At 41.9% G+C, this 24,655-nt stretch overlaps 1 protein-coding gene across 1 annotated transcript in view; it reads left to right on the top strand.

The window, feature by feature from the left end:
- Positions 1 to 640: 640 nt before the first annotated feature.
- Positions 641 to 24,655, top strand: part of PCLO (piccolo presynaptic cytomatrix protein) — a 371,777-nt gene continuing 347,762 nt past the window's right edge. The window contains exons 1-2 of the mRNA XM_030216678.1: positions 641 to 819; positions 18,730 to 20,125. Coding sequence (XP_030072538.1) covers positions 641 to 819; positions 18,730 to 20,125 — 1,575 coding nt within the window. The remainder of the gene's footprint in view (positions 820 to 18,729; positions 20,126 to 24,655) is intronic.

Raw genomic sequence — 24,655 nt, 5'->3', positions numbered from 1 at the left:
GGAACAAATCCCATATTTGACAACCACAGGTAAAGCAATCATGGAAAGTAGACTACTCTACTGTGAGATCTGGGAAGCTGATCTAGAACGCTATTTATTCGAACAAAATAAAATTAAACCAATCTGCTGCAAATCCTTTCATGTAACCAGATAGTCGTAGATTGCACAGGGTAGCAGGTAGGAATCTGAGTGTGAGTCTGTACTGCAGTAAGGGCTGGCTACCGCTGTATGGAAGGGCTGAGTGCAGAGCTGAATAAAGGGTACAAGTTTTGTTCCCAAGACAAAGCTGGGTGTAGCCTACAGTTTAATTCAGGGTGTGAAGGACAGGGCTATGATAACAGAGCAAGGAGTGACCCAGGGGTGCAAAGTGTATTTGCATGTCGGCAGGGTGCATGTGCATGGGGCAGAGAGCAGGGTGCATGTGCATGAGAGCAGGGTGTGTAAGGAGCAGAGCGGATTACCGGGCGCACGTAAAGCTGCATCTCCGCCGCTTCCCCTTTAAAGAACGGTTCAGACGTGCGCCGATCACCTGGCAGCGGGACGCATGCGCGGTGGCACCAGACGGGCGGGCGGAGCAGCGGCAGAAGCAGGAGCGGCAGCGGCAGGAGCTGCGGCAGCTTCCTCGCATCAAGCGGCGGCCATGGGGAACGAAGCGAGCGCCGAGGGAGAAGCGGCGGCGGGCCCCGATCTGAGCCGGCTCAGCGAGGAGGAGAGGCAGCAGATCAGCGCAGTCATGTCCCGGGCTCAGGGGCTGCACAGGCACGGAGTGCGCCGTCACTGTTGGTCCGGGGGCGCTGGAGACAGCACAGACTGTCCGCGGTGGGAGGGAGGCTCAGCCCGCTGGGCGCTGTCCGTGGTGCTGAAGCTGCGGGGCCCTGGCGCGCTGGGCGCTGTCCCCGGTGCTGAAGCTGCGGGGTTGGCCGTGCAGCCTTGTAGAAGCCCATCGGCACTTCTTGGCCGCCGCGGTTGTGCTGGCTGGTTCCTGACCGGCAGCCGGACGATGTTTTGCAAAGGCCGATGTGGCTGGTCAGGCAGCCAGAGGCAGGTGGGGTGGTGAAATTTAGTGGCGGTATATCAAATCCCATCCCCTGTACCTATCTCGAGTATTGCAACCAGCTGCAAGGCATCTAATCATCTTTTAGGCGTATGGCTGAAAGCAACTGAGAAACATGTAGGACCATTGGGCATTGGTAGGGGTGCAGTGGCCTTTTTTTTAACAGTCTAGTTTTTGCAATGCCAGAGCCTTATAGAAGTCAGAGAGATGAGATGTTCCTTTCTAGTATGATGATCCTTTTAGTTTCTTTGTTTCAAACGCACCATGAGTGCTGACAGGTAAAATAATTCCAGGTAAATGAATTCTTTCTTTCGGTGTAGAATTTTTTTTTTTTTTTTTTAGGGAAGTCATGGCTTTCATCTGGAGCCTCATCTTAACATAGTGGACCTGCATAGAGAGAGGCAAGGCGTTTATTTATTCCCCGCTCACGATTTAAATGATACATTGGGTACATTTCTCTGATTTTGCTTTCTATATCCCTATGCTTTCTGTTATGCTCCTCCCCCTGATGTTTTCTGCAGGCACTCAAGATAGAAAATATATTTCGATAGATTTTTTCAATCTGCACAATTATTAAATCTTAAAGTAGGCTGTCTAACAGATCCCTGTTAGAATATTGATCAATAAACATTAAGAGGCTTTGTAGGAATTTAAGATCTTAATAGATAGATTTGGAGGTATGGTGATGTTTTTGAAAGTGAAAATAATAATACAATTTCAAAAGAATAAGAAAGAGAAATATTAATTTTTTAAGACTTAGGATCTAATGCCTTTCGCCCATTTTTGAAAACTAACATACTTCCAATGAAGGTGTTAGGTAGCCTTGTGTATTTTCACTTCAACCAGGCAGGCCAGTATTATATCAGTTTGAATGTAAAAAGAAGTGATTTGTAAGTACAATTCTATACAGCACACTTTTCTATGTTGCAGTTCTCATCTGATTTCCCTGCATGTTATTTCCATTAGAGTTTGAAAAGTGTACTGGGAATTCAGATGTGTTTTTTCTTCTTTTTTTTCTGAGGTGATGAATGAATTTTGCTAAAGTATCCCTGTTTCAGAATAGATTATGAAAGATTTGCCATGCCATAGATTGTCTCTGGTGTTTCTTTATTCTCAAAACAACACATTATGGATAATAAATCCATTTTATGATCTTTTTTTTTTTTATCAAAATTGACATGTATATATTGGAATGCATTGCTTTATCATGAGCATTGGAAAAATATTTGCATCTCAGATCCTGAAATCAGTTGAAGCATCACACATGGTGCAAGCTTGGCTAGAAAAATCATTATAAATTAAGCAACACAATTTGGGGAATTCCATTCTCTGAAACAAGTAAATTTCATGTTGTGCCTTTACATAGCACATCAACTGTTTTTATCAAGAGGAATCATGCCCTTTCTCTGAAAACATAGGCAGTTTCATTAGAAGTTTAACATTTTTGCTTTTCAGTTTTTATATACAGTTTGATGAAATACATTTTTTTGAAGCATTGTTGTTTTTCATTTTTGTTATGAAATTGCCATTACAAAGAGTAGCATATTACAAGTGAAAATAATTTGGTGGGCTTTTCAGTCCTCAACATACTTTGGCATATTATCTGTTGCCTGTGGTTCCGAAATAGACAACACAAATCAAATCCTTAAGTGGTACAAGCTGTGTTCTTAGATTCTGAGTAAATGTTTGCGTCAAGCAACTACCTTGAACACCACCTTTCATAAGTTGTAAATCATTTGATCCTGGGGCACTATACTGATGCCCTAATTACACTGACTCAAGAAATGTAAACACTACCCAACATAGATGTTTGTGTTGATATTTTTGAAACAACGACAAGCTTACAAGATCATATAATTTCTTGTTTTATCCTACAAAGAATTGACTTGAATACTGCACAAGTGGATTCATATGTATATCAGTAAATACATAAGTACATAAGTGTTGCCATACTGGGACAGACCGAAGGTCCATCAAGCCCAGTATCTTGTTTCCAGCAGCGGCCAATCCAGGACACAAGTACCTGGCAAGATCCCAAAACAGCAAAACAGATTTTATGCTGCTTATCCTAGAAATAAGCAGTGGATTTTCCCCAAGTCCATTTTAATAACAGCTTATGGACTTTTAGGAAATTAACCAAACCTTTTTTAAACCCTACTAAGCTAACTGCTTTTACCACATTCTCTGGCAACAAATTCCAGAGCTTAATTACATGTTGAGTGAGGAAATATTTTCTCCAATTCATTTTAAATGTACTACTTTGTAGCTTCATTGCGTGCTCCCTAGTTCTAGTATTTTTCGAAAGAGTAAACCAGCAATTCACGTCTACCCATTCCACTATAAATTAATGATGACATTGTGTGAATAACTGGGTGTTGCATTTATCTTTGATCCAAAGATTCTAAGTAAACATTATAAAAACCAAAAACACATTATCTTTTTAAAGTTAAGTAATGGATCTACTACCATAGCAGAACTCCGTGTTTATGATTATAAGCCAATGAATCAAGATTTTCCTATTCAAATTGTTCATCTAAGTGGGTATGCATTTTTTCCATTTGCCTCATTAAGGGCTTCTTTTATGATGTGGCAGTACCGATTAGCAGGCGCTGAATGTGAAGAAGCCCATTCAATTCCCATGGGCTTCTTTGCATTCAGCACACGCTAATCAGTAGCGCCGCTTCGTAAAAGGAGCCCTAAGTTTGTAATTTCCAATTAACAGATCAACCTTCCCAGCATCTTCATGGTGCCAGCTGTTAATCTATCCATTTGCATTCCTTTTGAAATATATTTTTTCAGAATATTATTTAGGCATATCAGAAACGAGATAGTTGTGCATAAAATAATATGGATCTTCGTAAAGGCCCATCATCAAGACTGTTTTGCCAAAAATATGGAGACATTTTTCCTGCTACTTGATTTTAAGTACCTGCTCTGTTTTCTGGTGCCCACATTTACGTGTAAGTCGAGTGCATAAGTGAAAAGAATATTGTCACTTTTGTGTATAAGTGGCAGCCAGACACCTAAGAGCCATCCTGAGTAACGCCAGCCATAGACCTACTGTGACTGCAGGTGTCCAATGTGGCAAGGTCACATGAGTATTTTGTAAGTTGAGCACATCAACCGCATCCATGCTCCACCCATGTGACTGCCCCTCTATAATTTAGGCACTATGCCACCTATGCAAGGACATGGGTGGAACATGGATGTGGCTGATGTGCTCAAATTACAAAATACACATGTGACCTTGCCACATTGGACACCTGCAGTCACAGTAGGTCTATGGCTGGCATTACTGCAGGCACTTAAATGTAAGGCACACCAATGCTAGGTTAGGCCTTCTACTCTATAAATTCAATCTGAGCACTCAGGTGATATTATAGACCAGGCTCTCAATATGTAGCATCAGGGCACCTAGAACAAGGCACTTACTTAAAGAATTGCCCCCTCTATGTCTTAATTTGCATTTGCTTGCTGAAAGAGGTCAGATGTACATGTTTACAATTCAAGAAGGTACAGAGAAGGGCGACAAAAATGATAAAGCGAATGATGGGACGACTTCCCTTTGAGGAAAAGCTGAAGCATCTAGGGCTCTTCAGCATGAAGAAAAGACGGCTGAGGGGAGATATGATAGGGGTCTATAAAATAATGAGTGGAGTGGAATGGGTAGACGTGATTCGTTTGTTTACTCGGCGGCATGCAATGAAGCTACAAAGCAGTAAATTTAATAAGAATCGGAGAAAATTTTCCTTCACTCAATGTGTAATTAAACTCTGGAATTTGTTGCCAGAGAATGTGGTAAAGGCATTTAGCTTAGCAGGATTTAAAAAAGGTCTGGATGGCTTCTTAAAGGAAAAGTCCATAGACCATTAATAAATTGACTTGGGGGAAAATCTACTGCTATTTCTGGGATAAGCAGCTTAAAATGTATTGAACTTTTTTGGGATCTTGCCAGGTACTTGTGACCAGGATTGGCCACTGTTAGAAACAGGATGCTGGGCTTGATAGACCTTTGGTCTGTCCCAGTGTGGCAGTACTTATGTACTTATGTACTTATATTAGTATGAAAGAGAGCTGAAATGACTGAGCCATTCCATGGAACCAGACTGTAAATTTAAGGATATGAAGGCATATTTTCAAAGCACCTAGACTTACAAAGTTACATATGGGCTCATTTTTGAAAGAGAAAAATGTCCAAAAACTGTCATAAAGCACCATTTGGATGAATTTCTTCTCAGAACGACCAAATCGGTATTTTCAAAACCTATTTTGCAGACGTTTATCTATGCAATTTTTTCTGTTGGGGTGTTTCAAAGGCGGGCTTATGGCATGTTTTACAGCCATAATGGAACAAAACCAAAATGTCTAGGGTGAAAACTTCAATGTTTTGGTATTGACCTGCTTTTCTAATGAATAAGACACAAAAAGGTGCCCTAAATGACCATATGACCACCGGCGGGATTCAGGGATGACCCCCACCCACTCCCCAAAAATGTGAATAAAAATAGTACTCACCAGCCTCTATGACAGCCTCAGATGTTATACCCAGATCCATTAGAGCGGGTGCAGTGCACTGTAGACTGGTGAACCCAGGTCCATATCTCCTCCTACTTGTTACCCTTATGGTGGAAACTAAGCCCTCCAAATCTCACTAAAAACCCACTGTACCCAAATGTAGGTGCCCCCTTCACCCATTAGGGCTATTGTAGTGGTCTACAGTTGGGGGTAGTGGGTTTGGGGTGGGTTTTGGAGGGCTCAGCAGACAAAATACATGAGCAATGGTGAGATGTGTACCTGGGAGCATTTATATCAAGTCAAGAGCAGTTGCCTCCTAAAGTGCCCCATTGCTCTCCTGGGATGTCTGGGGGACCAGTCTGCTAAAATGCTGACCCCCCCCCCCCCTCCTACACTCCAATGGCTTGATTTTGTGTTTTTAACTTGTGCAGTTTTATTTTTAATGACCTAAAAAGATAAACGCACAAAGCACAAAACCTTGTTCAAAATGGTATCTTTGGAAAAAGAGTAGATGTTTTTTCTTTTTCTGAAAGTGATTACATTTGTTATTCGTATTTGAGACTTTTAGCACAAAACGTCCAAAGTCCGACTTAGACGTCATATCGAAAATGCCCCTCATAGTAACCTATAGAACTTTGTAAGTCTAAGTGCTTTGAAAATGACCCCCTTAGTGGACAAAGCCTAGCAGGAAGGGAGGTGCAACTGTGTTTGTTTGTATGTAAGTATGGTTATGCCAGAATGAATGACAGAGGTTAGTGGCAGTTTATTGCCTAACTAGTTTACTGAGGCATCAACTTTCGAGAACCGGATTCTACTTCACCAGATTCCAGTGCCTCTTCTAGTTGCTCTTGTTGAAACTATAAATCAGAAGGTTACATGTTTATTTCTACCGATTCTTTATCATCTGTATTGGTTCTATGTTGTATAGGGATGGGTATTAAAAAATGGGGTAATTTTCAGACTTGATACCCAGTTTGGGGATATTTTTTTTCTGTGTGCTTCCCACATTCATTTCAATACGTTTTTTTTTAACCGTGCATTAGAATGTTTAATTGATGTTACTACTACTACTATTTAGCATTTCTATAGCGCTACAAGGCGTACGCAGCGCTGCACAAACATAGAAGAAAGACAGTCCCTGCTCAAAGAGCTTACAATCTAATAGACAAAAAAATAAATAAAGTAAGCAAATCAAATCAATTAATGTGAACGGGAAGGAAGAGAGGAGGGTAGGTGGAGGCGAGTGGTTACAAGTGGTTACGAGTCAAAAGCAATGTTAAAGAGGTGAGCTTTCAGTCTAGATTTAAAGGTGGCCAAGGATGGGGCAAGTCGTAGGGGCTCAGGAAGTTTATTCCAGGCCTAGGGTGCAGCGAGACAGAAGGTGCGAAGTCTGGAGTTGGCAGTAGTGGAGAAGAGAACAGATAAAAAGGATTTATCCATGGAGCGGAGTGCACGGGAAGGGGTGTAGGGAAGGACGAGTGTGGAGAGATACTGGGGAGCAGCAGAATGAGTACATTTATAGGTTAGTAGAAGAAGTTTGAACAGGATGCGAAAATGGATAGGGAGCCAGTGAAGGGTCTTGCGGAGAGGGGTAGTATGAGTAAAGCGACCCTGGCGGAAGACGAGACGGGCAGCAGAGTTTTGAACCGACTGGAGGGGGGGGAGGTGACTAAGTGGGAGGCCAGCAAGAAGCAGATTGCAGTAGTCTAAACGAGAGGTGACAAGGGTGTGGATGAGGGTTTTGGTAGAGTGCTCGGAAAGAAAGGGGCGGATTTTACGGATGTTGTAACTGATATATGTGTATAAATGCATAAGCTATTGAGCATTAAATACATTTAGCATGCAGTATATTTTAAGACATGCTACCAAATCAAATGGATGCTCATGAATTTATGTGCCTGTAGCATAATGAAATAATATAGGGCTGCCCAGTTATTCTGGTCTACAGCACTAAGGATATGTCTTGACATCCACTGTGGATACTCTTCCTATGCAAGTTGGTTTTCTTGACTTCCACCTTAGTTTTCTTCCATTCTCAGTAGATAAACATACAAGATTTAATGTCTTACCACCAACATTAAGGGAGAAGTTATCAATGTGGGCTAGTGACTCCAGTTATTAGTACCTAGGTTTCACTGCATGAAATGGGACCTGTGCTAAAACAGCACAAGTCAGAGGTAAAATAACATGTCTTAATGGTAGCCCATGTTGATAACTACACCCCCAAAAAAGCATCACTAGGCCTTCAAGATTAGGACAACAGGAGTACTTTATTGACAGGTGACCCGACATGGGCCGTGTTTCGGCGTCAAATGACGCCTGCCTTAGGGGTCAAAATTTGATTCTGTAGTGTATAAATCGTGCAGGTCAAATGCCTCAACACATCAAAGTGCTATCATTCGGAAATGTTCGCCACAATGCGAAAAATCGCTCCTGTAAAAGCCGTCTCTTATGCGTAAATAGCCGGTTAAAGCTTTAATCTGAGGCAGGCGTCATTTGACGCCGAAACACGGCCCGTGTCGAGTCACCTGTCAATAAAGTACTCCTGTTGTCCTAATCTTGAAGGCCTAGTGTTGCTTTTTTGTTTGTAGACTTTTTTTGTATGCTGTATTGCCCTCTCTATTTGTTTTGATAACTAAACCCCTGAATCTGAACTGCAATAAAATCTAGCGTGGCTATTAGTCCATAATCAGACCCATTTTGAATTAGCTGCCTGTCTTGTACTGTTGGATAATTTCTTCAGGTTTATCCTTGCTACAAAAGAGTGTTCTGTCTCTGAATTTTAATTTAACTAACTAGGTCATGACTAAGATTTTAATCCCTGGCTTCATTACACACGAACAGCCCCTAGCTCAAGGGATCTAGTCGCTGTCTTAGAATGTGTCTAAATTTGCTTGTTAGAAATGATCCTCCCCCCCCCCCCCCACCACTGATTGCCTATATTTAGGAACCTTAATTCATAAGGGCCTCTATTTACTAAGCTGCATTATTGGCTATACCATTATTTAACTATTTGGATAGTTCCTGTGCCCCTGAAGATCTCCCAGAGCGAGTTACAAAACATTAATACATAAGCAATTAACACTGATATCCTCCTCCCAAATTGATCAAAACCAAGACAGAATCACCAAGACCTGTCATAGACAGCTTATTCAGCAAAATTGAATATATCTACACTAATGTCCAAATATTTCCATCATCTACAATATCCAATACAGTCTCAGTACTGTGAATCTTTTTAAACCAGGCTGGTGTGGATGCAACATTCCTTGTTCTTCTACATATTCTTGAAACTGAATTAGTACAACTCTTTCTGTCACCTTTGACAAACCTAGATGTCCGTATTTACACCTGTCTCTAACTGCCTTTGGTAGGGGCCTCCACAATGCAAACACTCATTCATGATCAAGTCCCCTCCCTAATGCCTTCTCTTCTGCTCTTAGAGATCCCCAAGCAGCCCCCCAGTGACACACAGAACCCCCCAAAATTATTTCCCCTACACAGCACAACACCCCCCCCAGAAGCCCCCACTTCACAGAACAGAACTCCACAAGCATCCTCTCTCATGTCATAGAATCCCACTTAGCACCCCCCCCCCTCAGGTGGGGAGCTTTACATGTGATAGTTTCTTCTCAGGTAAATCCACCGGGGCCCAAGTCCTCAAACAACTGCCTAAGAAGCCCCTCTACCCCCTGCCTCTCATCCTGGGCTTACCGGGAATCCTTGGTGTCTACTTTGGCGTGAGCAATGCTCACTCACGCCCATCTTGTGTCTCTAGCCATTCAAAATGGCTGCTGAAACTTCAAGTAGTAATATTCTAGTTTCCATATTGCCACATCGAGATCACAATTAAACAAAATACTAAGTAGAAACCCAAGCTATTTACAAACTGCAAATCCCTGGCAAATTGCTTTAGACTTTTTACATGTCTAAATTGAGGGTAATTTTAGGTCAGGAAAGAGCCTGTTTTTAGCTGATGTAATAAAGACACATAGAACAGCATTTTTGAAAGGATGTCTAACTCAGAATAGGGACTCCCGATCAGAACATCGCAAATGGACATCCATCTTACAGGATGCAGCCTGTTTGAAAATACTTGAGATGGATGGCCATGTACTTGGACATGTCTAGCATGAACTCCATTTTACAAACTGAAATGCTCAAATTATGAACGGGGCAAAACAAGGAACACAGATGACTGGTCCATGCAGAGCAGTGGGGTAGCCTAATGTGGGTTGAGAGTCAAGGGAGGCTGATGTTTAAAACATATTCTTTCAGCTATAGGATTCTTTATGCTTTAGCTCTCAGTTTTTTTGAGCCAAACATCTGTATGTCCCTATTTAGGAAGGGTTTAAGGTTCATATGACTTTACTGATGTAATATTTCCCTTCGATGAGAGGTATCAAGTAAAAAAAAATGATATCCTCTTTTCATATCAAGTAGCTTTATATTGGAATTCACTTCCTTATGCTGTGAAATCAGTATTTGAGATTTAGGAAAGAACGGAAAACTTTTCTTTTCCAGAAATCCCTGAGATAACATGATCAATATGTTTTGGGGTTTTTTTGTACCATATTTCCTAGAAATATCTAGCATCTTTTCTGTAATCCACACTGAACCATATTTTTGGAAAGTAGCAGAATATAAAAAATTTATATTGTATTACATTTAATTACCTTGAGAGCTGAAGCAAGGGGAAAATGTAGAGATATAAAAGAGACAGATAAAGAATTGAAAAATTGAAGCGGTGCAAAGAAAAGCTACGAGAATGGTAAGGGATTTGCGTTACAAGACGTATGAGCAGAAACTTGATGACCTGAACATGTATACCCTGGAGGAAAGGAGAAACAGGGTTGATATGATACAGACGTTCAAATATTTGAAAAGTATTAATCCACAAATGAACCTTTTCCAGAGGTGCGAAGGCGGTAGAACGAGAGGGCATGAAATGAGATTGAAGGGGGGCAGACTCAAGAAAAATGTCAGGAAGTATTTTTTCACAGAGAGAGTAGTGGATGCTTGAAATGCCCTCCCGCGGGAGGTGATGGAAATGAAAACAGTAACAGAAATCAAACACGCGTGGGATAAACATAAAGGAATCCTGTTCAGAAGGAATGGATCCTAAGGAGCTTAGCCGAGATTGGGTGGCAGAGCCGGTGGCGGGAGGCGGGGATAGTGCTGGGCAGACTTACACGGTCTGTGCCCTGAAAAGGACAGGTGCAAATCAAGGTAAGGTATACACAAAAAGTAGCACATATGAGTTTATCTTGTAGGGCAGAGTGGATGGACCATGCAGGTCTTTTTCTGCCATCATTTTTCATTTACTATGTTAGGTAGCAAAAGCCAGCAATACCACAGACCATGGTTGAGCAATATTTCAAATTCTCATAAACCCAACAGGTGAATATCAGCAAGTTGGTGGTAGAAAGGTATCATCTAGCAAGATAAGAAAAAAAAAAGGAGTCCTTATACTAACCTGTGCTAAAAGGTGTTCTGAGCTATCATTAGCACGTGGGTTTCCTCAAATGTTGAAACCATCATTAGCGCAGCTGTAAAATGGCTGAGTTTTCATTTTTTCAATTAATGGCCACACACTGAGAGCCCTTACCGACACCTATTTAGGGGGCAGAAAGGGCTCTTGCACTAACCATGAGCTAATCGGCTGGCACATGGCAATGTGGCTGCACCGGTTGATTGCTGATGGACACACCTACTCTCCACCCCCCAACATGCTCCCAGTGCTAAAGAATACAAAGTATTTTTTAGTGCATGGGGAGTATTCACAGATGCCAAAACTGCTGCAGGACACCTGAGCGCACCCTGCGGTAGTGCGTTTTCCCACATGGTAAGCGCATGTTAATGCTTAATACTGCTTAGTAAAAGGATCCCAAAGGAAGCATGACATAGAAACATCATAATCCATAGGGTAACCAGGTTAGTACCAACAAGCTACAACTCAACCCTACCAAGTCAGTAACAGTCAGGTTGCTTTGGGGGTGTTGGACCAGAGTGTCATAGTAGTGTCTCTTCAACATGGTACCAGTGGGTTGGCCTAAAGTAAGTAGGAAGAGGCTCCTTTTGTGGTTTGAGTACTTGATTCCTTCAATGTTTGGTGTCCTAGGCAGTTGTCTATGTTGCCTTTGATTAAATCCAGGCCTGGTATGGGATCACTTTTGATTTTAAATTGCTAATGTCCCTCCACATTGATAGAACATTTCAAACTTGTTATGATCAGTTGCGTTTGATTCGACAATTAAGAGTTTACTTTGACATGGAAATTTGAAACAGACCATCCAGTCAGTTGTGCGTATCAGACTGGACTGTAATTCCATAAATTTGGGACTGGGAGAAGATAGTGAAATTAGTCCAAAATATTGCAGTACACTTGTTGACTGGATGCCAATCCTTTGAGCAAGTCTTACCTATAATTCAGGCTTTGCATTAGCTTCGCGTGAAACAGAAGTGTAAATTTAAAGTGATTTTTGTGGTTCATAAGGCCTTCTATAGTGGAAGAAAGGAAACAGTTATCTGCAGACATCAGCAGTACGAGGTTGTGAGGGAGCCCAGTGGATCTGGAGAACAAAGGCTTATGACATCATCAGGATGTACCACTCCTTCCCTATATAAGAGCATCATTCTTGCCCTATTTTTGGATAATGGAGACTATTACCTTCAGATATCAGGAGTAGGAAAATCTTTCTTATCTGTACCCTTCTCCTCCACTGCCAACTCCAGACTCTGTTCCTTTTATCTTGCTACACCATATGCCTGGAATAGACGTCCTCAATCAGTACATCTGGCCATCTTCAAATCTAAGCTAAAAGCCCACCTTTTTGAAGCTGCTTTTAACTCCTAACTCCTATTCACTTGTTCAATACCCATGTCTGTTTTATCATTCCCACTTAAGTAATTTCCTTATCTCTTATTTGTCCTGATTGTCTGTCTTGATTAGATTGTAAGCTCTGTCGAGCAGGGACTGTCTCTTATGTGTTCAGTGTATAGTGTTGCGTATGTCTAGTAGCGCTATAGAAATTATAAGTAGTAGGAGGAGGAGGAGGAAGTTGTGAGGGATACCTGTGGATCCAGAGAACAAAGGTGTCTGTATGACACCCTATATAAGAGCCTCAGCTCTGCCCATTTTTGGAGAAAGGAGACCCTTTGGACATCAGCAGAAGGACGTTTTGAGGGAGCTTGGTAGATCCAGAGAATGAAGGCAACTGATGTCATTAAGATGCACCATTCCTTCCCTATATATGAGTGTAGATCCTGTGACACATGGCCACGGGGGCATGCTTAGTATATAGGAAAGCTGTTCTTTAAGAGGTGCTCTATCTGCATGGATGGAAAAGGCCTTGAAGTAAAAGATATCCCTGGAGGACTGCACAACAGCCATGGAGTAAAGGTAGCTGGAAAAGACACAGTAAAGCCAGAAGAAAGCTGAGAATTAAGCTTCCTTTTGTTGGCCAACCCTCCTCTCTTTTTCCCCAAGTTGCCTGGTTCATAATAGAGCAGGCGTGATCCCCAAATGTTCCTGACTTGTCAGCACTGTAATTGGTAGTTAGTGCACAAGGAGTTGCTCTAAATTAATTCCGATCTTAGTTTTTTGATCTCACATTTCAAGTGAACTCTAATCAGCTCTCTTCCCCTCAATCACTCACTAGAGGTGTAACCATAGGAATCCATTCTTAGCCCCACTCCATTCAGTATATTTATAGCCCTACTTGTTACTGTTATCCAGACTCTGGGTATCTCCACCTACATTTTTTATATTTATATTTATTGATTTTAACATTTACATTCACATATACATGTTTAGGAAATATCCGTAAATCTACGACAATGGTAATACACAACTTAACTCTAATTCTTTTTTGAAATTTGTCCACAACACATTTGGATCCAAGTACAAGGCAAAAAGAATTTAACAGGCAAAAATAACAATAATATCATTAGAGCAAGGAGGAGCATGAGAACGCTCGCAATCGACCTATAGCATTAAGTTGTGGGCGTATGCAAAGAGTCCCTAACACTTTCTTTAGAAATAATAAATTGCAACAATTTTGGGGGGGTCAAAAATGTAATTATTAATTTCTAGAGACACAAAACATCTACAAGGAAATTGTAATTTAAACAAAGCTCCTAAGTTGAGAACTTTTGGTTTAAGCACCAGGAATTCTCTTCTTCTTTTTTGTGTGTCTCTGGCCAAATCTGGAAAAACTTGAATTTTACTTCCCAAAAAAAGTGCATTAATGTAACGAACATAGGCTCGAAAAATGCTATTTCTGTCCGGTTCCAAAGCGAAAGACACCAGAAGCGTGGTTCTTTCAGTCACCACATCTAATGAACTCTCCAAGAATTCAGACAAATTTAGTTCAGGAACAGATTGGGGTTGCACATTAGGAGGTCTTGAAGAACCTGTTATATATTCAGTTCTTACTATGGGTGGAAAGCCCTCTATTGGTATTCCTAATATTTCTCCAAAATATTGTTTTGACATGTCCAAAGCAGGTATTAATGGAGATTTAGGAAAATTATAAATCTTAGATTGATCCTACGACCTTGATTTTCCAGGAATTCAAGTTTACGAACTTGAATATCCTTCTCTTTTATAAGCGTTGTTGTGACATTCTGCAGTTGGGCAACTTCTCCCTTCAAAACTGTTATTTGATTTGCTTGATCCTGAATATTTTCGGACAGATTTTGAGTAGTCTGTTTCAATCCTATAACTTCTTCTATAAAGGAGTTTGAAATAGATGTGAAAGTGGAGTTCAAACCTTGTATACCGTCCCACAACGACTCCATCGTCACCACAGCTGGTTTCGACAAACCTCCGTTCCCACTGGAAGGTAAACCCCGAGGAGAAGAAGAGGAGAACAGCACTCCCAATATCTCCTCCGCTGTCAATCTGATTGGAGTTGGGGCGTCGCGAGGTCCTCCTCCCACAGCAAGTGCTGGCTCATCAATCACCTCCGCTCGCTGTAACTCCGTCGGCGCCGAATCTCTTCCAGGTCACGGGGGAGCTGTGCAAGAGGGCGGGCTCAGTGATGCTCCCTCTATACTATGGTCCGCGTCCGACGACATGAACCCATTGAGTCGATCCTCTGTTCCCCAAGTGCTCTCACCCTGAAGTTTTCTAAAGTTGCTTGGCGCATAGGAGGGATCGTTGCCAGAGTTGAGGAGGTAAGTCCCCTGGCTTTCCCTTTTCGTTTCCCCATCATATCATATGGGAAAATCTCCTTAGCGTTTGGCTGCTTCAGGTTTTCTCAGGAGCTCAGAACACACAAGCTTCTCTAGACGCCATCTTGGATCCTCTCCACCTACATTTATGCGGACCACATTCAATTCTTGAATGCTCGTGAAGTATGGGATTCCTCATGCTATGCCCATCTATGTGTTGCAACTTTGACTTGCCCTTCACTGCCAATTATAGTGTTCTATTGCGTATTGTGTTGACATTGCGGGTAGTATATCATGCCATACTTTGTATTGTTAGTTGAATATTTTTACTGCTGTAATTGCCTATTGCTTATGTTTGATCTGTTCTTACTGTATACCGCCTTGATTGAATTCCTTCAAAAAGGTGGTACATAAATCCTAATAAAATAAATAAATAAATAAATAAACTTGGCTAGAATCTCTTGGATTGCAGAACATAAAATCCTTCACAGACTAAGGCCTTCTGGATCTGTACACATTCTACTACATCCTCCTTCTCAATTCTACACCAGTTCCATTTAGGTGTCATAGCTGACTGGTCAATCACTTTTGAACCCCATATTTCTTGAGTGACTCAGAAGACTTTTTTTTTTTTTTACTGTAAGACAAGTTAGATCTTTGAGATTTTATCTAGATGATAGAGCCCTGAAGACTCTAATACATGCATTGGTGATAAACTGGTTGGACTATTGAGACCTCCCTTTGTATTCTCTTAAACATTTACAAAGTTATTCTACAATGTGAGATTTGACCAGGTTACCCATCTACTAGCAGTAGAGCATTGGCTACCAATCTTTAGCAGGATGAAATATAAAATACTAAAGCTCACACATCATGCCTGCATCTCTAGCCTCCCATTTATCCCATAAAAACCTACCCAATCCTTTAGGTCTGAAAATAAACACCCTCTCTGCACCCACTCTTAGGAATTCCCCTCCTCCAGCACTGCATATAGAGCCCTCCGAGAGTAAGGTTCAGGTGGCATTAAAGGCTTGCTTTTCTCACAAGCATTCTCTGATTTATTACCTGATTTGCGTTTCTGGTTCTGCATCTTGTTCTGGTCAGTGTCAGCTCCTTCCACTCCGTATCCTCCCTCATGTTTCTTTTTCAGCTATTTGTATAAGTCTGTTGAGTTTTTCTTTCTTGGATATAGACTGTGTTGTGCTGTTCAGGTTTTTCCTACCTTCTCTGATACCCTCAGTCAAGTTTTAGTCTTATTTTTGGTTATGGCTGTTTTCTTTTTGCCCTGTATCTGTTGGAATTTGTTTCTTCCACTTGGTCAATTGCCAGGGTGTTCTTACAGTTGATGGTATAACAAGTGTACCAAATAAATAAATACAAAATACCACCAGCTGACTCACTCTAGGCGCCCCATTATTCTACACATGAGAGGCACAGAGAAGCCTTGGCTCAGCCAAAAACAGGGTGAATTTACATAGTTTAGTTGAATCCTTTGAAAGAATTCAGACAAATTTAGTTCAGGAACAGATTGGGGTTGCACATTAGGAGGTCTTGAAGAACCTGTTATATATTCAGTTCTTACTATGGGTGGAAAGCCCTCTATTGGTATTCCTAATATTTCTCCAAAATATTGTTTTGACATGTCCAAAGCAGGTATTAATGGAGATTTAGGAAAATTATAAATCTTAGATTGATCCTACGACCTTGATTTTCCAGGAATTCAAGTTTACGAACTTGAATATCCTTCTCTTTTATAAGCGTTGTTGTGACATTCTGCAGTTGGGCAACTTCTCCCTTCAAAACTGTTATTTGATTTGCTTGATCCTGAATATTTTCGGACAGATTTTGAGTAGTCTGTTTCAATCCTATAACTTCTTCTATAAAGGAGTTTGAAATAGATGTGAAAGTGGAGTTCAAACCTTGTATACCGTCCCACAACGACTCCATCGTCACCACAGCTGGTTTCGACAAACCTCCGTTCCCACTGGAAGGTAAACCCCGAGGAGAAGAAGAGGAGAACAGCACTCCCAATATCTCCTCCGCTGTCAATCTGATTGGAGTTGGGGCGTCGCGAGGTCCTCCTCCCACAGCAAGTGCTGGCTCATCAATCACCTCCGCTCGCTGTAACTCCGTCGGCGCCGAATCTCTTCCAGGTCACGGGGGAGCTGTGCAAGAGGGCGGGCTCAGTGATGCTCCCTCTATACTATGGTCCGCGTCCGACGACATGAACCCATTGAGTCGATCCTCTGTTCCCCAAGTGCTCTCACCCTGAAGTTTTCTAAAGTTGCTTGGCGCATAGGAGGGATCGTTGCCAGAGTTGAGGAGGTAAGTCCCCTGGCTTTCCCTTTTCGTTTCCCCATCATATCATATGGGAAAATCTCCTTAGCGTTTGGCTGCTTCAGGTTTTCTCAGGAGCTCAGAACACACAAGCTTCTCTAGACGCCATCTTGGATCCTCTCCACCTACATTTATGCGGACCACATTCAATTCTGAATGCTCGTGAAGTATGGGATTCCTCATGCTATGCCCATCTATGTGTTGCAACTTTGACTTGCCCTTCACTGCCAATTATAGTGTTCTATTGCGTATTGTGTTGACATTGCGGGTAGTATATCATGCCATACTTTGTATTGTTAGTTGAATATTTTTACTGCTGTAATTGCCTATTGCTTATGTTTGATCTGTTCTTACTGTATACCGCCTTGATTGAATTCCTTCAAAAAGGTGGTACATAAATCCTAATAAAATAAATAAATAAATAAATAAACTTGGCTAGAATCTCTTGGATTGCAGAACATAAAATCCTTCACAGACTAAGGCCTTCTGGATCTGTACACATTCTACTACATCCTCCTTCTCAATTCTACACCAGTTCCATTTAGGTGTCATAGCTGACTGGTCAATCACTTTTGAACCCCATATTTCTTGAGTGACTCAGAAGACTTTTTTTTTTTTTTACTGTAAGACAAGTTAGATCTTTGAGATTTTATCTAGATGATAGAGCCCTGAAGACTCTAATACATGCATTGGTGATAAACTGGTTGGACTATTGAGACCTCCCTTTGTATTCTCTTAAACATTTACAAAGTTATTCTACAATGTGAGATTTGACCAGGTTACCCATCTACTAGCAGTAGAGCATTGGCTACCAATCTTTAGCAGGATGAAATATAAAATACTAAAGCTCACACATCATGCCTGCATCTCTAGCCTCCCATTTATCCCATAAAAACCTACCCAATCCTTTAGGTCTGAAAATAAACACCCTCTCTGCACCCACTCTTAGGAATTCCCCTCCTCCAGCACTGCATATAGAGCCCTCCGAGAGTAAGGTTCAGGTGGCATTAAAGGCTTGCTTTTCTCACAAGCATTCTCTGATTTATTACCTGATTTGCGTTTCTGGTTCTGCATCTTGTTCTGGTCAGTGTCAGCTCCTTCCACTCCGTATCCTCCCTCATGTTTCTTTTTCAGCTATTTGTATAAGTCTGTTGAGTTTTTCTTTCTTGGATATAGACTGTGTTGTGCTGTTCAGGTTTTTCCTACCTTCTCTGATACCCTCAGTCAAGTTTTAGTCTTATTTTTGGTTATGGCTGTTTTCTTTTTGCCCTGTATCTGTTGGAATTTGTTTCTTCCACTTGGTCAATTGCCAGGGTGTTCTTACAGTTGATGGTATAACAAGTGTACCAAATAAATAAATACAAAATACCACCAGCTGACTCACTCTAGGCGCCCCATTATTCTACACATGAGAGGCACAGAGAAGCCTTGGCTCAGCCAAAAACAGGGTGAATTTACATAGTTTAGTTGAATCCTTTGAAAGAATATGAGAGGAAGAAAAGAATTTCCATAAACCCGTTTATAACCTTGGGGGATATGCATCGGCTTAGAGATTATTTGGAAAAACAGAAAAATGTCAGACTTCCTGGGTTGTCTACTATTGCAATCTTTTTCATATGTTTTTGTTTGTTTTATTTTGCTTTTAGGGATCCTGAGGTTGATGCAAAACTCTACCCAAGACAGCCTGGCATACCTCCTGATCCGGGCCCAGGCATTCTAAGTAAAAGCAGAACTGTAGATGCATTTAGAACGGAAGCAAAGGCACCTGGGAGGAGCACCTCTTCCATGAGCCTGCGGACTGACTTTAAAGAAGACCAGAGACAGAATATGATGCCCAGCTTTCTCACAGAGGGCAATCCACTAAGTGCTGTCTCCTCAGTAGTAAATAAATTTAATCCTTTTGATCTGAAGTCAGACTCAGATTCGGCACAGGAAGAGGCCAGCAAAAGACAAAAAACAGTTCAGAAGGAGCAGGAAGAACTTAAACAAAGTACTAATCTCCCATCTCAGCAACAATCATTTCACAAACAGACAACCCAGTCAGAAGGGCATACGGCACATTCTCCCCAGCAAATAAGGCCTATGAAACCAACCTCTCAACTGCAACAGCAACATCCTGGAAAATCTGCTCCTCAACAAACTGGGGTAATGAAGCAGGCTATTCAATCAACAGGGCATACTGGAGAGCAAATCAAACAATCCGTTCAACAACCAGGATCTGGAAAATCTCATCCTCAACAGTCAAAACCCATGCATCCCATTCTTCCACACGAGGCTCCTGCAAAGCCTTTACCACATCCATCAGATGCTGAGAAACCAATAGTACACCACACAGATCCCAGAAAGCCATCACTGCAGGCACCAGTGTCTGCAAAATTATTGCCCCAACAGTCAGGGTATGCTACACCATCACGTCAACAACCAGGGCCTGTGAAACAAACTACACAACAACCAATCTCCTCTAAATCATTTGTTACTTCAAAACAAGCATCACAGCTTATAGGACCTACAAAGACCTCACCTCAGCCCCAAGGGCCTATAAAACAACCACCCCAGCATCCCGAACCTTCAAAGGTACAACAATCAGGACCTGTAAAGCAACAGGTGCAAAAAGGACCTTCAAAACAGGAACAAGGACCTACAAAACAACTTGGGCAGCCTCCAGGGCATACGCATCATTCAGGACCTATAAAACAATCAACTGTAAAATCATTACCTCAACACTCTCCTGCAAAACAACCTTCCCCACACCTAGGGACTGCGGAGCATTTATCAGGATTTACAAATTTACCAGTCCATCAACCTTCAAAAGCACCATTTGATCAACCTGGGCCTGGAAAACATTTACATCAACAAGTAGGCTCACTTGAACCTGCAGCTCAGACTTCAGATTCAGTTCCAGAGAAGAAAATGTGCCCTCTCTGCAAGACTACGGAACTGCTGTTGCACTCTTTAGAAAAGGCCAATTACAACACTTGCACCCAGTGTCAAATTACAGTCTGCAGTCAGTGTGGGTTTAATCCCAATCCACACATACAAGAGGTAAGAGGTTTTGTTATGTATTCAAGATCTTTAACATCTTTTCTGTAAAGGCTGAGATTTAAAGAATAGCCTCAAATACTAATAATCCCTTATTTTCAGATCCAGGTTATGCTCCATTGATAATTTCTTGGTTTATTGGCCAGTGCAACAATTTTTAGCCTGATGTCATAGGAGTGTTTGATATCAGCCCCTCTATAGTCAACAGCAGGGAGATATTTGCATATGTAATTGATCCAAATTATGGCTTAATTACGTGATGGGTTTAAAGAAATCCAATTGTGTCTCCCCTGTGTTGATGTGGTTATATTGACTACCTGTTCAATACCAGATTCAGCACAAGGTTTCAGAATTAGCTTCTAAGGCCTGTAGAAGATCTGGGATTCAGAACTATCCTCTGGATTCCATGTAGGCAGCCCAAAGTTGAGTGCCAGGATCTACATGCAACTCAATTGATTAAATGGGCCAATTAGGCACTTAATTGGTGTTGACAAGCACTTATGTGGAGTTGCTCGCAGATCTCCTCTGTATGCTCTTCTATAACATGGCACCTGACTTTTCCCATGGGCAACCCAAAAGGGGGCATGGCCATGGGAGAGGTATGGGCATTCCCAAAACATAGGCGCCATGTTATGGAAGAGTACCTATCTGTCCCTAACTGTGGGTGCCAGACTTAGACTTGTTTCTATCACGTGTAAGTCAGGCACCTAATGGTGGGTGAGCTTATCTACTAGGGCAGACTAGATGGATAGTACAGGTCTTTATCTGTCGTCATCTACTATGTTACTATGCAACGTGTGCATTGTGCTAGTATTGTATAAAGGTCAGGTGCCCTTTAGTCGAATGCAGGCTTCATGCAGATCTTCTCGACGTATAACTTATGGTACCAGATACAGAATCCGGTTCTATGTTCCTAACCTCTCCTTCCTGTTGGTTGTTCCTGGCATTAAGGAGGTGTGGTGGGTTTGTCTTTGTAATAGGGCTTTTACAGTTAGGACTCTGCAGTTGGGGAATGTATTACTTATCAGTTTATATAGTAAAAGAGACTTGTTCAATTTCAAGGGGAATTAAAAACATATTTACGATCAATAGAGCGACTGAAGAAGTTTAGTAAGTTCTATTCATTAAACCACTGTTTTGTAATTGTGTATTTTGTATTTTGGTGTTGGGTTGTATATAATGTGTTGTACATTGCATGAAGTGGGCTCGTAGATGCAGTATATACGTTTTGAATAAATACAGAAATTAATCACCTGATATTCAATACTACTTAACCGGGAAGCTCCTGCGGGGTTAAGTAGTGCAGATTGGGTCATACCAGCATTTTTTTGCAGGATATGACTGGAGAGTGCCACTGAAAATCCAGAAAGACCTCCATGGCACTATCCGTGGTGCCTGTTAACTTAGGACAGCCTTTTTTCTATCCTCTGTTAACTGGTGATCTATTCAGATAGTGCCGTTGAATATCAACTGTACCCAGGCAAATCCTAGTGGCCGCCTTGTGTGTGGATTTAGGGCTGTTGGCTAGCATTTAACAAAGCACTGAACACCATCAGCTCAATGTTAACCCCTAAAGAAACATTTCTATTACTCCTGCTGCATTGCCTCTGTAGGGTCAAACTTTTGCATTTCTTTATATTGCAAAACGGTATGTGGATAACCTCATTGCCTTCTGTTCGAGTCTGAGATGGAGTATAACCATTTTTTTCTCAATTAGATGAGAATTTTTTTGTATTTTGTTTTGTGAATTTTAGTTTAATTTATTGTCTCAATTGCAGGCTCAAAGTGATGTATAATATCAAATCAAACAACAAATAATACAAATTAAAGTATAATATCAGCAGATAAAACATTTCACAAACAAATTAAATAATTTTGACTATTCATTCAATAGTGTGGATATCATTCCATTTACTTTGATGCATTAGACAATCTTTTCTTTTCCTTTTTATTTCTGTTGCTTGTTGGATTTGGGGTTAGGGGATATCAGAGTTTATGATTTTATTGGGGAAGGTTTAATCATGTGTTTGAACAATGGGTATTCTATACCTGTTCAGCAGGGCTTAAGAGGAAGGGGTTTCCAGTGGGAGAAGGCCAAGGGTTTTACTGCAGATATATTGGTCTGATATTAGTAGGTGGATGGACTGTGATAACTATCCCCCTCCCCCCCCCAGCACAACTAGCTTTAATTTATTTAAAAAATTGCTATACTTCATTTAAAACATATGCTAATTGTCTGGTCTGTTAATCAGAAATTAAAGACTGGATTGGGGAACAGGATGCACAGATTGTATTCCTGACTGAAACAGAGGCAGTAAATTGTGATCTACTAACTTTTGCTTTGATGTGTCTACCATCATGTGTACAGAAGTCTTGAGCTGGGAGAAAAGACAGAGGCTTGGCTGTTGTTTACAGCCTCCTGTAATATAGAAGTCATTAGTTCTATGCTAACCATGTGATTGAGTATCCATTAGCTGGAGTTAGTGGATATTGGTAATTTGCCTGTTTGCCAATATATAGACCTCCAGCAATTATAGATGTGCCTTGATGCAGCTTAGAGTTGTTCAGCTTCTTAAATATTAGGGGAGTCAATATTGAAAGCAATTTAAATGGTCAGGGGAGCTGATATTCAGTGAAATTTATCTGAACAGCACCACAGAATATCAGCACTCACCAGCCATGTCCACTTGAGCAGATCAGGACAATACACGGGGTGGAGCTGGGACAATGCATGGGTTCCAGCAGTATTCAGTATCGGTACCCACATAGCTAACCAAGTAGGTAGGACTAGCTAAAAAGCAGTCCTATCTTTCCCAGTTACTACTACTACTACTATTTAGCATTTCTATAGCGCTACAAGGCGTACGCAGCGCTGCACAAACATAGAAGAAAGACAGTCCCTGCTCAAAGAGCTTACAATCTAATAGACGAAAAATAAAGTAAGCAAATCAAATCAATTAATGTGTACAGGAAGGAGGAGAGGAGGGTAGGTGGAGGCGAGTGGTTACGAGTCAAAAGCAATGTCAAAGAGGTGGGCTTTCAGTCTAGATTTAAAGGTGGCCAAGGATGGGGCAAGACGTAGGGGCTCAGGAAGTTTATTCCAGGCATAGGGTGCAGCGAGACAGAAGGCGCGAAGTCTGGAGTTGGCAGTAGTGGAGAAGGGAACAGATAAGAAGGATTTATCTATGGAGCGGAGTGCACGGGAAGGGGTGTAGGGAAGAACGAGTGTGGAGAGATACTGGGGAGCAGCAGAGTGAGTACATTTATAGGTTAGTAGAAGAAGTTTGAACAGGATACGAAAACGGATAGGGAGCCAGTGAAGCGACTTGAGGAGAGGGGTAGTATGAGTAAAGCGACCCTGGCGGAAGACGAGACGGACAGCAGAGTTTTAAACCGATTGGAGAAGGGAGAGGTGACTAAGTGGGAGGCCAACAAGAAGCAGATCGCAGTAGTCTAAACGAGAGGTGACAAGGGTGTAGATGAGGGTTTTGGTAGAGTGCTCGGTAAGAAAGGGGCGGATTTTACGGATGTTGTAAAGAAAGAAACAACAGGTCTTGGCGAGCTGCTGGATATGAGCAGAGAAGGAGAGAGAAGAGTCAAAGATGATCCCAAGGTTTCGAGCTGAGGAGACAGGGAGAATGAGAGAACCATCAACAGAAATAGAAAACGGGGGGAGTGGGGAGGTGGGTTTGGGGGGAAAAATGAGAAGCTCGGTTTTGGTCATGTTTAATTTCAGGTGGCGTTGAGACATCCAGACAGCAATGTCAGACAAGCACGCTGAAACTTTGGTTTGGATGCAAGGTGAGATATCAGGGGTAGAAAGGTAGATTTGGGAGTCATCAGCATAGAGATGGTAGGAAAAGCCATGGGATGAGATTAATGAACCAAGGGAAGAAGTGTAGATAGAAAAGAGGAGGGGACCAAGAAGAACAGAACCCTGAGGTACGCCGACAGGCAGAGGGATAGAAGTAGAAGAGGATCCACCAGAGTGAACACTGAAGGTGCGGAGGGAGAGGTAGGAAGAGAACCAGGAAAGGACAGAGCCCTGGAATCCAAGTGAGGACAGTTAACTATGTGAGTTCCAGCACTGAATACTGGCTGGCACCTGCATAAATCCCAGTACTGGCTGGCATATGGTTCAATGTCCTCCCCTGCCTACCAACCTCCTCTGGACAAGTAAACACTCCCTTCTCACCATCCCCAAAACTAAAGAGCAAATCTCAACCCCTGTGGCAAATAAAGACCCCTCTCCCATTCCCACTTCTGGCCTACCTGAACTCCCTGATGGGGAGGGGGAGGTATGTACTGGAAGTGTTGGCCCTACCTTAGGGGAGCAATAAGTTGGTAGGAAGAATTATCAGGGGGTGCACACAGGGCTGGTCATCCTTCTAATTAATCATTGCCCTGGAAGTAAGACATAAGCATCGCCACACTGGGACAGACCAAAGGTCCATCTAGCCCAGCACCCTGTCTCTGACAGTGGCCGATCCAGGTCACAAGTATGTAAATAGTGCAGGCTATGTGACCCTTAAT

This window comes from Microcaecilia unicolor, chromosome 10 (genome assembly GCF_901765095.1).
Source record: "Microcaecilia unicolor chromosome 10, aMicUni1.1, whole genome shotgun sequence".
Lineage (NCBI taxonomy): Eukaryota > Metazoa > Chordata > Amphibia > Gymnophiona > Siphonopidae > Microcaecilia > Microcaecilia unicolor.
Note: the sequence above shows the minus strand (reverse complement) of the source record. Positions and strands in the feature narration are given on the sequence as shown.